Below are 14170 nucleotides of genomic sequence, written 5' to 3'. Positions count from 1 at the left end.
AAACGTCCACTGTCACACACAAAACTGTCCATCCATCCATTTCCCACCCTTAGCCGCCTATCCTCACCAGGGTCACGGGAGTGCCGGAGCCCTTTTCCGGTAGATCTGATGAGTCTCTGCCAATTCATCCACAGGCCCCATAGTTTTGCATGATTCTTGCTGTTCACCCATTAGGTGCCCTCCACAAAGTTCCCTTGCCAGATCAAAAGTCAGTTTAAGAGGATCTCCGTGCATGTGATCATGTTTCCTGTATTGGCCACGCGTGCCCAGTTCGATATCGTTACATGCATGTGGTCTCGTTTCAGGGTCACATGGTGGCCAAGGGGACGTACACGGAGCTACAGCAGTCCGGAGTGGATTTTACCTCACTATTGAAGAAGGATGAGGAGGAGGATACCCATCAGCCTCCCTCAGACTTCTCCTCCCGAACCCGGACCTTGTCCCAGAACTCAGTGCGGTCTCAGGCCTCATCCGTGCACTCGGTCCAGGATGGAGACTATTTGGCAGTTTGTACAATGATTGTGTTTGCAAAAAAATAAACCAATAAACAGCTCGGATGGTGAAACGTTAAAAGAAATGACGCAACATAACTGGTCCTTCACACCCAGGCCGAGCCAGTTCACACGGTGCCAGAAGAGACCCGCGCACAGGGATCCATCGGATTGAGGATGTACATAAAGTACATGCGGGCTGGTGCCAGCATTTTGGTTGTGGTTGCCGTGATGCTCCTAAACATTCTGGCTCAGGTAAGCAAACCTTTGTCGAAATACCGCACAATTAATTTCTGTCCAAGTAAAATTCTATTCGCACACGGTGAAGTGTCGTATTTCCAAATTAGGGGTCAGGACTCAAAAGTGAGTGATTGACAGCTTGTAAAAAATTATATGGACTGTACATGCAAATCATATGTACTGTGTATGCACTTCTATTATTTATTCGGGGTAGAGTACAATAAGTTCCCATATGGAACTTGACAGGAAATGTTACTCGTCTACTCTTTAAACCGGGGGTCTCAATTTAACTTGGGGCGCGCTGGACTTTTGTGGAATTAAAATTAGAAAGAAAAAAACCAATCACATCTTCTCAAACATCATTTTTTTAAAACACAAAATAAGATGAAGGATGCTGGATGCAAAAAAAAAAAAAAAAAAAAAAAAAACTTTCTCATTGAAAATTATTTCTCCGCTTGCATCAAGCCGGGTCGATGTCACATGCCTGATAGCCATCTACCCCACCGTGATTGGTCTGCTCAGCACACAACACTGTATAAGTGCCATCTCTATAAAACTTAAGGGCCCCACTATCATTATACTTTCATATTAAGGTGTGGGCCTCAAAATATCATCTCGCGGGCCGCAAATGGCCCACGGGCCACATGTTTGGGACCCCTCCTTTCACCATAATATTGTCGCTAGGCCTCTGGCTCGTAGGCCTCATGTGTAGCAGTTTGCTTTAGGCGGGAGGTCTAGTATGACTTTGATTCAGGCAGCAACCAACCGAGGCTGTAGTATGAGTCGCCGTTATGGACATTATTCAAGATGAGCGCTCATACTTAGGATGCAAATGTTTTTACACACACAAACTACAGAATGGCTCTCACAAACTCAAGTCAAATATATGTGTTCACGCGTTCATGTCACTGACACTCACGCACTTGTCTGTCAGATTCGCACACTCACATGTTCATGTCAAACATGCTCACACGCGAATCATGGGAATCTCAATTAGGTCAGGAGTCAAATATTTCACGACTTTTTTTTCCATATAGATACATCTCAATAATTTTGAAAGTAGTTGAAAAGTATTTTTTTCTTTGGTACGCAGAGATTGAAACACAACAAAGTACTTTTCAGAGGGCAAATTCAATCCTAAATTCTATATTAATACCGTAATTTCCGGCTGATAAACCGCAACTTTTTTTCACACGCTTTCAACCGTGTCTTATGCGGTGATGCGGTTTATTTGTGCATTTTTTTCTCACGGCCGTGTGTGGGCACTCGAGCGGAAAAGGTAAGAATGAGACCGTTGGAATATATGTGCCGAGGAAGTGACTTTTACTGGTATGTTTTTTTTTTTTTTTTTTTTTTTTAGCCCGCTCTTTTAGCACCGCGCTTGCATTAGCACCGTGCTAGCGTGTTGCTGCTGTGTTACTGACCCGTCTCAGTGATTTAGGTATGTTTTTTTTTTTTTTTAACCATACCTGTTAGTGCTGTGCTACCGTGTTGCTATTGTGTAGCTGCCGTGGATGTTTTTTTTTTTAATTTTACCGGTACGTTTTTTTTTTCTTTTTAACAGCCCTTTTCGTGCTATGGTATGAAAACTTTGAAAACTCTTTCTGTGTACCGTCTTTCTTTGTAAGTTTCTCGTGTTTCAATGTGGGCACTTGCAACTTTTACACACGTGCAGCTCATTTATGTACCAAATGGTATTTCCATTACAAATCTACTGGGTGAGGCTTATAACCAGGTGCGCTCTTGTTGGCCGGAAATTACGGTAATCACTTTATTTCTTGAATAAACTATTTTTTTCAACGTATTTTAGTTCTAAGTATGGGAAATTTGGTTGTTTGATTTGCTATAATCAGGAAAACTGTACATATTCTAAATATGAGCTAATTCACAGTGAGGGTGTGCAGTGCATCTCTAATTTAGAGTTTTACTTTTTGAGTTGAACTACTGGTACCTAATTAAATTAAGATTTACACTATTTGTATGTTTGCAAAATCGACGCATGATTGACATGAACTCGTGAAAGGCAGTGACGTGTGCATGAATGTGATGGACGTATCGACGAGGGTCAGTGACATGAACACATGAATTCCCGTGACTTTCAGTCAATGTTACAACAGTGACTGCAGTTTATTAGCGCATTTGACATGATTTATGAGCACACTTGACTCGTGTTTATAGGAGCCTTTCAGTACTTTGTGTGCGTGTGAAAGCATTCAAATAATTTGAGAGCTAATTTTGAAAAATGTCCCCAACAGCCCCTCGTACTGTAGTCTGCCTTACACAGTACCAGCTCGTCGTATTCCAGTTCACTTGTGGACCCTGAAAAGGATAATAACATAATTAATGGATGGATTTTGATGAGCATAAAGAGCATTTTGCTAAGTTCAGACAAAAGAAACTCCTCAATGTACAAATTATTTTTTAAAAAAGATGAGCAGTTGAATGAGTTGTGTGAGATGCATTTGAAAAACACTAACGTTGCATTTAATAGGTGGCGTACATTGTGCATGACTGGTGGCTGGCTTACTGGTAGGTGGAAAACTATCTCCGTCTTTATTTGTTTTATTCTCTTGTCGATTCTGTTTTTAATCCATGATGGACACACGGTTTTCGTTGGCCTCAAAATGCTTATGAATAAAGTTAATTATTACCAGAAGGTGAAGTTTACATTTGTTTTGGGGCAACACTCAACATTGTAACCCATGTGAAAACCGCTACCGGTTTACTTTTCAATATTTTTCTGTATTATTATTATTATTTTTTTAGATACTGTATAAACGTAATCATCAATCGGTGTTTTAAAAGAGTTCCAGAGGGGAACAATTTTTAGTTTTGAAAAACTGTAGTTGAAATGTAACATGGAGATGTGCAACGGGCAGAAAATGACCGAGATAATTGTCAACATTCCGCAAGCAATAAAACAACTGTAATGTGTGTCATCCACACACAATGATGGGACTGTTTACACACGTCATCAATATACTGTACACACTGTACTACTAGATCATCTTTTCAGCATTGTCACTGTCAAGAACAGAAATTGGCAATGCAGCAAACTTGACTTGTTTACTTTTGATTGGCGTCACCAGGGCCGAAGAGCAAGGAAAGCTGGATACCAACAGCACCGTGGGCCACAACGTCACCGTTTACAAAGAGCTGGACCTTGAATTCTACTTGGGCATTTACGGAGGTGACACACACACCCTTGAGTCAGCGTTTTCCCAAATATGCATACTCGGCTCGTGAAAAAATGACAGCGCGGGATGCCGTGCCGCTACGGCGACTTTGCAGGTTTGACAGCGGCCACCATCGTTTTTGGTTTTGTGAGGACTTTGCTGATGTTCAACATGCTGGTGAGATCGACGCAGGCCCTGCACAACAGCATGTTTGCGGCCATCCTTCGCACTCACGCGCACTTCTTTGACGTCAACCCCATTGGTGAGCAACGTTTAGTGAATTAAGAAAGTCATCTTGCTTATTAGAAGTTCGTAGAAGTTGCCCTTGACAGTTGTGGGGGAGGGGTATCCAAGTCTATCTTGCTTTATCTGATAAGCCGACTCTCCTGTCCCTCTGCTTTATTTATTCCTGAGTGAATAATAGAATAGAATAGTACAGGACATGTATGAGGGCAGCAGAACAGCGGTGAGATGTGCCACAGGTGTGTCAGAAGAATTTAAGGTGGAGGTGGGACTGCATCAGGGATCCGCTCTGAGCCCCTCCCTGTTCGCTGTGGTAATGGATAGGCTGACAGATGAGGTTAGACGGGATTCCCCTTGGACCATGATGTTCGCAGATGAGATTGTCATCTTCAGTGAAAGCAGGGAGCAAGCGGAGGAACAATTAGAAAGATGGAGGCACGCACTGGAAAGGAGAGGAATGAAGATTAGCTGAAGTAAAATGGAAAATATGTGAGGGGCGGAGGAGGAAGAGTGAAGCTCCAGGGAGAAGAGATAGCGAGGGTGGACGACTTCAAATACTTGGGGTGAACAATGCGGAGCAATGGAGAGTGTGGTAAGGAAGTGAAGAAACGGGTCCAAATGGGGTGGAACAGTTGGCGGAAGGTGTCTGGTGTTCTATGTGACAGAAGAGTGTCCCCTAGGATGAAGGACAAGGTCTATAAAACAGTGGCGAGGTATAGTTATAGTAATAACAGTACATCCATGATGTATGGATTAGAGACGAGTGGCACTAAAAAATCAACAGGAACCAGAACAGGAAGTAGCAGAAATGAAGATGTTCGAGGGTCTCGCTCGGAGTGAGCGGGTCGGATAGGATTAGAAATGAGCTCATTCGAGGGACAGCCAAAGCTGGATGTTTTGGAGACAAGATTCGAGAGAGCAGACTTCGATGGTTTGGACATGTTCAGAGGCGAGAGAGTGAGTATGTTGGTAGAAGGGTGCTGAGGATGGAGCTGCCAAGGAAGAGAGAGCGAGAGGAAGACCAAAGAAAAGGTTGATGGATGTTGTGAGGGAGGACATGAGGACAGTGAGTGTCAGAAAGAGGAAGATGCACGAGATAGGATTAGATGGAAAAAGATGACACGCTGTGGCGACCCCTAACGGGACAAACCGAAAGGAAAAGAGGATTTGGAAAGCTACGTTAAATTCTACTGATCACAACCGGGCTTGATCACGGGCAGGATTGTTGAATCAAGAAGTCACTTGAAAAGAACCTGCCCTGCAAGGTGCCAAAGAGGGAGAAATGAGAAAGAATACGACTGAAATCTACCAGCGCAGTCTTGAAAAGGTTCCATGGAGTATTTCCAGGGCTTTTCAACTTAGGTGAACCGCAGAGAAAAAAAAAAAAAAATCACAACGAAGGTCACTGAAAAACAATGGGGGGGAAAAAAAGGATATTCAAACACTCTCATGTGTTCAAATTGCAACACCCACAATTGTCCCGCAGAAACTGAAACTAAGACTGAACACAACCGGAGGGTCGCAACTTCCAACAGTCAATGATAAGAATATCCAATAAAGTACAGAAGGAAGGAAATCCTTGCAGTCAGATATTGTTGCAAATGTGCTTTGTTTGTTTTTTTCTTTTGTATAAGATAAGATTGTATTTGTGTAGCATGGTGACTGACTGGTTAGCACATTTGCTTCACAGTTCTAAGGACTGTGGTTCAAATCTAGCTTTCCCGTGTGGAGTTTGTGTTTGTTTGAGTCTGTGCCTGTGTGGGTTTTCTCGGGCTAGTCCGGTTTCCACCCGTATCCCAAAAACATGCGCGGTAGGTTCATTGAAGACTTTTAAATTGCCCATAGGGGTGAATGTGAGTGTGAATGGTTGGTTGTTTTTATGTGCTCTGCAACATGGCGGCGAGCCACGTTTGCTCCAGCATTCCCGTGACCCTTGTGAGAATTAGCAGTACGAAAAATGGATGGACGGTTGTCTCTGAGGCCACAATGCAGTCTATAATTTGTGATGGAATATTGAGTCTGGTGTGGCATCAGCGGAAGGAGGAAAAGGATTTTTGAGCGCGTCTGGGGTTTAACGACTGATGTTTGAGAGAAATACTTAGTCGGACGATGTCGTTTTCAGCGGTGACATTAACGTTCATTTTTACAATAAAGAGGTTATTGATCGACCACAACTTGTCTCCATCGCACAAGCAGGCACTCCAGTGTCTCGTCTGTCTTTTCGCTATTACAAGAAGGCTTTTGGTGAATTTGCTGATAGCTGACGTGACGATTTAAGGGGGTTGAGTCTGCTATCGTTGGCGAATGCCTCTTTGAAGGGGAATTCCGGTAACCCTATGAACAATGTATCCAATAGGTCACGTAATATGTACTCTATTTTGACAACGTGATGTTAAATCCTCTCTCATTTAATCGTGTTTTGAGAAGATTTTTACCGACGATTACGAATTTCCAGGGGCGCTGCCATTTTCGCGAGTCACATGACTTACGTGCGCGGATGTGACGGGTAAGGTGCCGCACCAAAGGCTCGATGACATTGTGCCCAGCACTGATTTCTCGGATTTATCCTCATCTGATCAAGAAATCGCAGTATCGGTTGGTCGGGAAGACGGAGGAATACTTGCATACGTATTTGAACCTGTGGCTGTAAATAATGTTCAATATCCGGATGGTTCTTCGGGCGGGAATGACGCCGGTGTCTGACGAGCGAGCTTCGGCGGCGGAGCCCGTTACCCGAAAACTCGGCTCGTTCGTCAGACTCTGCGTCGTTCCCGCCCGAAGAACCATCCGCGGCTGTCGGCCCGGAGCTCCGGGGGGCCTTAGTTGCCGGGCTTCGGCTCGCGGCCTCCGTTGTGCGAGAATTCGTAATTGTCGATAAAAATCTTCTCAAAACACGATTAAATGAGAGCGGATTTAACATCACATTGTCAAAATCGAGTTCATATTACATGATCTATTGAATACATTGTTCATGCCAAGCACCGGAATTCCCCTTTAAATGGATGTACATTTATTTATTATGTTTCCAGACGATCAATTTGATATTCTGTTCAATATTCCCGCCATGCTTTTTGATTTCAGTGACGTATTCTTGTTCATGTCAAAACACGTGAGAGGCATTTTAATAAATTTCAGGCTCTGAACATCTCGGCAAAGTGGTTAAGTCTAAAATGTGCATGTCGGCGAGTCAGTTTAGCCCCTTATGGACACGACTGAAATGTGCTGCTCGGTGGAAGTGAGGCTCTCGTGTCCTTTTTGCTCGCAGGCCGAGTTTTGAACCGGTTTTCGAAGGACATTGGCCAGCTGGATTCCCTCATGCCGTGGACCCTTGTTGACTTCATTCAGGTAGGAAATCGGGAGCGACTGATCAAGTTAACTCAGTGATGTAGAGAAATGCTTTCTTCTTCCAGAGTTTCAGCTATATGAGATAAAAATAGCTGACAAAAGAAAAAATATAAAATCCAAATTATTACCACTCAAGGCAGCTGAAGAGCGTTGGCCTCACAGTTCTGAGGACCTGGGTTCAATCCCAGCCCCGCCCGTGTGGAGTTTGCATGTTCTCCCGATGGCTCTGTGGGTTTTCTCCGGGGGCTCCAGTTTCCTCCCACATCCCCAAAAACATGCGACATTAATTGGACACTCTAAATTGCCCCTAGGTGTGATTGTGAGTCGCTTCTGTTGTCCGTCTCCATGTGCCCTGCCGTTGCCTGGCAACCAGTTCAAGGTGTACCCCGCCTACTGGCCGAAAATAGCTCAAATAGGCTCCCTTGTGAGGATGAGTGGCTAAGAAGATGGATGGATAGGTATCCAGGCTATAACAGCACATTTATTTATTTGTTTGTTTGTGCATCAGGTAGCTACTGTTGGTGATCATTTATATGCACACAACTACCAATAAATGGTTTAAGTAACATTTTGGACATATTACACAACAATTCATTACCTTTGACAATTCCAGACTACAATTATTGAATACCCGTAATTGTCTGCATGATAAGTGTTCCATAATGAGAGCGATTTTGAATCCAAACAAAGACTACTACCCCTGACTTAGGCCCAGTCAATGTGTTTAGAAAACCGGCGCAAAGCACCTCAAATTGGAGGAGTCACACGAGTTTTGGCAGTCTTGCGGCGATTAAGGTCTTCTGTTGCCCATTTTAATGCAATATGTGCTGAACAATAAATAAATTATCCGGATTAGATGGAACACCAGTAAATTACATTTTTTTTTTTTTTTTTAGCAATAATAGGCCAAAAAACACTTTGTTCGTGGGGTTTTCAGTTTGTATTTTAGAGAGGCAAAAATAACGGAATAGTTAATTAGTCACCCGGAACCAACTGAATTTCAAGCACGTAAGATGTGCATTAATTTGGACGTGTTTGTAAGGAGCCGTTCAGTACGTGGTGTTTTCTTGTCCTCAGGTTTCTCTGCAAATCCTCGGGGTAGTTGCCGTGGCGGCAGGCGTCATCCCCTGGATTCTTCTTCCTGTGCTGCCCCTGCTCATTGTTTTCCTCTTCCTCCGGCGCTACTTTCTGCAGACTTCCAGAGACATCAAACGTCTGGAGGCCACAAGTGAGCGTCCCTATGCAGTGTCGAAACTAGAAACTGTGTCTGAATAATAATAATAATAATAATAATAATAAAAAAATGTCCCCTCCTTTCCTGCAGCTCGGAGTCCGGTTTTCTCGCACCTATCTTCTTCCCTGCAGGGCCTTTGGACTATCCGAGCCTTCGGAGCGGAGGGCCGCTTCCAAAAGGCCTTCGACGCCCACCAGGATCTGCACTCAGGTTTGTCCGAAGCGAGCGGTGGTCGTTTACTGACGGAACAAACGATGACAGGCCCGTGTTCCCGAAACAGGGGCGTGGTTCCTCTTCCTGAGCACGTCTCGCTGGTTCGCCTTACGTCTCGACGGCATGTGCTCCATCTTTGTGACCATCACCACGTTCGGCTGCCTGCTCCTCCGAAACCGTAAGGACGTCTTGTGCGATTCTGCGCAGTCGGTGTCGGGAGAGACGCTCACATAAAAGGCTTTGTGATCCTCTCAGAACTGGATGCCGGGTCTGTGGGTTTGGCTCTGAGCTACGCGATCACTCTGATGGGCATGTTCCAGTGGGGGGTCCGGCAGAGCGCTGAAGTGGAGAATATGGTATGAGGCTAAGACGGATGTTTTCCCCGCGGGAATTGAGTTGCCTCGAGCCGAGTGAGTTGCGGAAAATACATTTCACGCAAGTGCCCCAATTTGAGTTAAGAGCTGTTGTTTGTTCTTTTTCTTTGCTTTTTTTTTTTTTTTTTTTTAATTTGTCGTCAGCCAATATTTGATTTACTTGTAAGGTTCAGACAAAAAAACGATTCAGCAATTTTATGCACTGTAATGCTCTTTGCCTGTGGGCAAGGCGAGCTTACCTATTTTGCATGGATTTCTGCTTATTATAAAATTATATTTCATGGCGGAGGCCCCGTAACGCAGTGGTTAGAGCATTGGTTTGGTACACCGGGAGTTGTGAGTTCGTATCCCACTGGGGCCTCCGCTCCCTCGAGAGGGGTTGCGTCAGGAAGGGCGTCCGGCGTAAAAACTGTGCCGAACAAATATGAGCGTTCATCTCAGATGTCACGCTGTGGCGACCCCTAACGGGACAAGCCGAAAGTAACTTACTTACTCTGTAAAATTATATTTCATACGTTCAATTAATTCCACGAAAATCCAAGTTTCCAGTTGGGGAATATTATTATTATTTTTTTTTAATTGTTCAGCGTAGCTTTCCATGGAAATCTTTCTGGAAGTTTACCAGACATTTTCCGCCCATCTTCAGCGAGTGAAATATATAATAATTATACATTATACCATAATTTCCGGCCTATAAGCCGTGACTTTTTTTTCACACGCTTTCAACCCTGCGGTTTATGTGGCGATGCGGGTAATTTGTGCATTTTTTTTCTCATGGCCGCAGAGACCGGTGGAATATATGTGCTGAGGAAGTGACTTTTACCGGTCTGGCCCTGTTAGTGGTACGCTAGCTTATTACTGCAGCGTCTCAGTGATTTTTACCGGCCCTGTTCGTGCGGCGCTAGCGTTAGCGCTAGGATTAGTGCTACCACTAGCGTTAAACTCTTTCTTTGTAGTGTCTTTTTTTTGTAAATATCTCGTGTTTCAATGTGGGCATTTGCATCTTTTACACAGCTGCGGCGTATGTACGTACCAAATGGTATTTCCTTTCCAAATGTACTGGGTGAGGCTTATAAACAGGTGCGCTCTGTAGGCCGGGAATTACGGTACTTTTAAGTGTTTCAGGAAATGAAGCTTACGGTTCTTTGAATTGGTCTAGAAATGAATATGTGTTCAACGTGTCAACAGATGACTTCGGTGGAGAGAGTGGTGGAGTACACGGAACTGGACAGCGAAGCCCCCTGGGAAACCCAAAAGAGACCTCCTCCCGGCTGGCCCAGCAAAGGTCGAGTGACCTTTGACGGGGTCAGCTTTTCCTACAGCACTGACGGTCCCAAAGTTTTGCACGACTTGAAAGTGACGTTCCAACCCAAAGAGAAGGTCAGAGATGTTTTTGTCAGGGGGGCGGGGGGCTGACAACAAAGTCACCGATGGCGTGTAAAAGTTGATGCGATGGTCGTTCCTGACGTCAGGTGGGCATCGTGGGTCGGACGGGCGCAGGGAAAAGCTCCCTGGTGTCGGCCCTGTTCCGCCTGGCCGAACCCCAAGGAAACATCTACATCGACGGTGTGTTGACTTCTGAGCTGGGCCTTCATGACATACGTGAGAGGATGTCCATCATCCCTCAGGTAGATTGAGCTTGACTTGACGTCTAACTGGAAGCTTTGTGGCGGCTCGTCGGTGCACGCGTTGATTGACGAACCTCTCGCAGGACCCGGTGCTGTTCACAGGTTCCATGAGAAAGAACCTGGACCCTTTTAACCAGCATTCAGATGACGAGCTGTGGAATGCGCTGCAAGAGGTAGCACGCTTGCAATGAGTGTCACGTGACAGAAACAGAACATTTTGACATTGATTCCGCGGCACCACAACCGCAAACAAGGCTCGAACTTGTCGAGAATTCCACACTTCCTCTACGCGGCCCGCAGGTTCAGCTGAAGGGCGTGGTCGAAGAGCTCCCCGGGAAACTGGAAACGGTTCTGGCTGAGTCTGGTTCGAACTTCAGCGTGGGTCAGCGGCAGCTGGTGTGCCTGGCCAGAGCCGTCCTGAGGAAGAACCGAATCCTCATTATTGATGAGGCCACCGCCAACGTGGACCCCAGGTTGGGAACTATTTGAATGGGTTTTCGTTAAGAGTCCAGTCACTCTGGACATTTGTTGCTCTGAAAGATAAAGACATTTTTCTCACAAGTGATAAAGCTATTGGTGCCAAATTCAATATATGATACACAAAATGGATGGAGGGATCTGGCAACAGTCATCCCCAACCATCCATCCATCCATCCGTCCGTCCATTTTCTACCGTTTTTCCAGTTCGGGTCGCTTCAGCAGGGATACTCAGACTTCCCTTTCCCCAGCGACTTCTTCCATCTCTTCCGGAGGGATCCCAACCCAGTCGAGAGACATAATCTCTCCAGCGTGTCCCGGGTCGTCCCCGGGGGTCTCTTTCCGGTGGTTACGTGCCCGGAACAACCTCACCACGGAGGCGTCCGGGATAATGGATCTTGGTTTCCCTTGGTTACCGAGGCCCCCCCCCCCTCTGGAGGCGAGCGTCCGGTGGCCGGGCCTGCACCCACGGGGCTCGGCCGGGCACGGCCCGAAAGGGTAACGTGCGTCCCCCTTCCCGTGGGCTCACCACCTGTGAGAGGGGCCGTAGGGGTCGGGTGCAATGTGACCTTGGCGGTCCGATCCCCGGCTACAGAAACAATCATCCCCATCCCCATTGACAGTCTCAACGATTACAGGCCTGTTACACTCACACCTGTGATCGTGAAGTGCTTTGAGAGGCTGCTTGCACGCCATGGGAGCTACGTCAGGATTCTTTTCATAGACTTCAGCTCAGCCTTTAATCCCATCATCCCGGGCGTTCTGGTTGACAAACTCTCCCTCCTTGGACTATCTCCTAAAGACTTCCTCACAAACCTTCCACAGTCTGTCAGACTTGGCACGTACCTCTCTTCCTCAGCACCGGAATTCCCCAAGGCTGTGCACTGAGCCCTCTTCTGTTTTCGCTGTACACACGTGACTGCATACCAGCAACTCCATTATCAAGTTTGCTGATGATACCACCGTGATCGGGCTCATCATAAAACCTGATGAGTCTGCCTACAGAGACGAGATTGGAAAATTGTCAAAGCGGTGTTCTGCAAACGACCTCAAGTTGAACACCACAAAGACGGAGGAAATCATTCTGGACTTCCAGAATTGCGGGGAGTGCGTGGAGAGGGTCCACTCCTTCAGATTTCTGGGAGTCTACATCACAGACAAACTCACCTGGACTGTTGTCAGAGCACCAGCGAGGTCCTTTAACGCTGATTGCACGTTTTTGCAGGACAGATGAACTGATCCAGAGGACGATCCGAGAGAAGTTCCGGGAATGTACCGTGCTCACCATCGCCCATCGCCTCAACACCATAATAGACAGCGATCGCATCCTGGTGCTGCCGCGTTCCACGTTCAGTCACCGCATACACGCGCACGTCTGACATGGTTTACTCACTCGCTCGGCTCCAGGTTCTCGACGCGGGGAGAATCCACGCGTTCGATGAGCCGTACACGCTTCTCCGAGACCCCTCTTCCATCTTCCGTAAAATGGTACAGCAGACGGGCAAGCAGGAGGCTGCGGCCTTGCTGGAGGCAGCTAAAAAGGCAAGTTTGCGCATTTTTTGGGAACTGCACAAAAACCAGCTCCACTCCGATCAAGACCCAGACCAGAACGTCCACAAAGGAACTTGAGGAAATGCTAACCCGACGCCGCTTCCGCATGTTTCAGGCTTACGACAGCAGAATCCATCCCAACTTCGGTCACGGGGAGGCCGACGCAGCAGACAGGAGCTTGGTCATCTTCGAGACGGCCCTTTGAGCCGCGCACCACGTCGGGGCGAGCCGAATGTACGCACGCGCCGCGGACCGCGACTGTACAAACTGTAGACAATGCATCTATTTATTTTGCATAATTGTTGGGTTTTTTATTTCACACAGTAAAACTGCCTTGTTTTCAATCTGCAGCAGTCACTTTATTTGAACCTCTGCTCTTATTAGACATGGGAAAATGCTGAAATGCCGATCGCTCATAAACGTGTAACGATGCTTATCCTCATTAGGATTTGTGGGTGTGCTGGAGCCTATCCTGGCTATCTTCAGGCAGGAGGCGGGGAACACCCTGAACTGGTCGCCAGCCAATCGCAGGGCATAAAGAGACGAGGGGCAATTTAGAGTCTCCAATGAATGCACGTTTTCGAGACGTGAGAAGTTACTGGAGTATCTGGGGGGGGAGAACACGCAAACTCCACACAGGCGGGGCCGGGATCGAACCCGGATCCTCAGAACTGTGAGGCCGACGCTCTACAGCTGCTCCACATCTGTCAGGTTTTAGAACTTGAACTAGGGACTGCGAACGTCAAGCGGATGCGCCAGGAGGGATCAAACATACCGACGTTGCTAGCGCATACGACGTCGAGTCAAATCAGGAGGCTCAACTTCAAAATTTAATTATTGTGGACTATAATCATAAAAATAAGCTCAAGTTATTGACATGTCACACCTGGACACAGCACCCGACGACAGCGGGATGGTAGGAGGCAGTTGCCACTAGTATCAAAGTACCCACCAAGCCGGTGTGACGGTCTGAGCGTTCCCCCGTGCTGTAAAGTCCCCTTGTGATTAATGCGCATGTGTTTATATTTTGTAAACTTCCGGCCAGTCTGAAACATCCCCATCCGTGCATCTTCAACGCGTACTAAGTGTGCGAGTGTTCATGTTCGCTATAGACATCTCAGAAAAACAAACACAGCGAACGTACATATATGTATATATCTTTTTTATTAACTTTATTTTGAAGGTTAGGGTTGGGTTA

The 14170-nt window shown here is 46.4% G+C and overlaps 1 protein-coding gene across 2 annotated transcripts in view; it reads left to right on the top strand.

The window, feature by feature from the left end:
* abcc4 (ATP binding cassette subfamily C member 4 (PEL blood group)) overlaps positions 1-13316 on the top strand; it is a 35315-nt gene extending 21999 nt beyond the window's left edge. For both annotated transcript variants that reach the window (XM_061844407.1, XM_061844397.1), the window contains 17 exons: positions 306-506; positions 609-746; positions 3223-3260; positions 3821-3921; positions 4023-4169; positions 7416-7495; positions 8573-8723; positions 8820-8939; positions 9010-9120; positions 9198-9298; positions 10505-10696; positions 10789-10944; positions 11028-11117; positions 11245-11417; positions 12647-12752; positions 12829-12963; positions 13088-13316. In XM_061844407.1, the coding sequence (XP_061700391.1) occupies positions 306-506; positions 609-746; positions 3223-3260; positions 3821-3921; positions 4023-4169; positions 7416-7495; positions 8573-8723; positions 8820-8939; positions 9010-9120; positions 9198-9298; positions 10505-10696; positions 10789-10944; positions 11028-11117; positions 11245-11417; positions 12647-12752; positions 12829-12963; positions 13088-13177 (2130 nt within the window). In that variant the 3' untranslated portion in view covers positions 13178-13316. The remainder of the gene's footprint in view (positions 1-305; positions 507-608; positions 747-3222; positions 3261-3820; positions 3922-4022; positions 4170-7415; positions 7496-8572; positions 8724-8819; positions 8940-9009; positions 9121-9197; positions 9299-10504; positions 10697-10788; positions 10945-11027; positions 11118-11244; positions 11418-12646; positions 12753-12828; positions 12964-13087) is intronic.
* The last annotated feature ends 854 nt before the right edge of the window (positions 13317-14170 follow it).

This window comes from Syngnathoides biaculeatus, chromosome 2 (genome assembly GCF_019802595.1).
Source record: "Syngnathoides biaculeatus isolate LvHL_M chromosome 2, ASM1980259v1, whole genome shotgun sequence".
In the NCBI taxonomy this organism is placed as follows: Eukaryota; Metazoa; Chordata; class Actinopteri; order Syngnathiformes; family Syngnathidae; genus Syngnathoides; species Syngnathoides biaculeatus.
The sequence above is the reverse complement of the archived record's forward strand: the minus strand, read 5'-3'. Positions and strand labels throughout refer to the sequence as shown.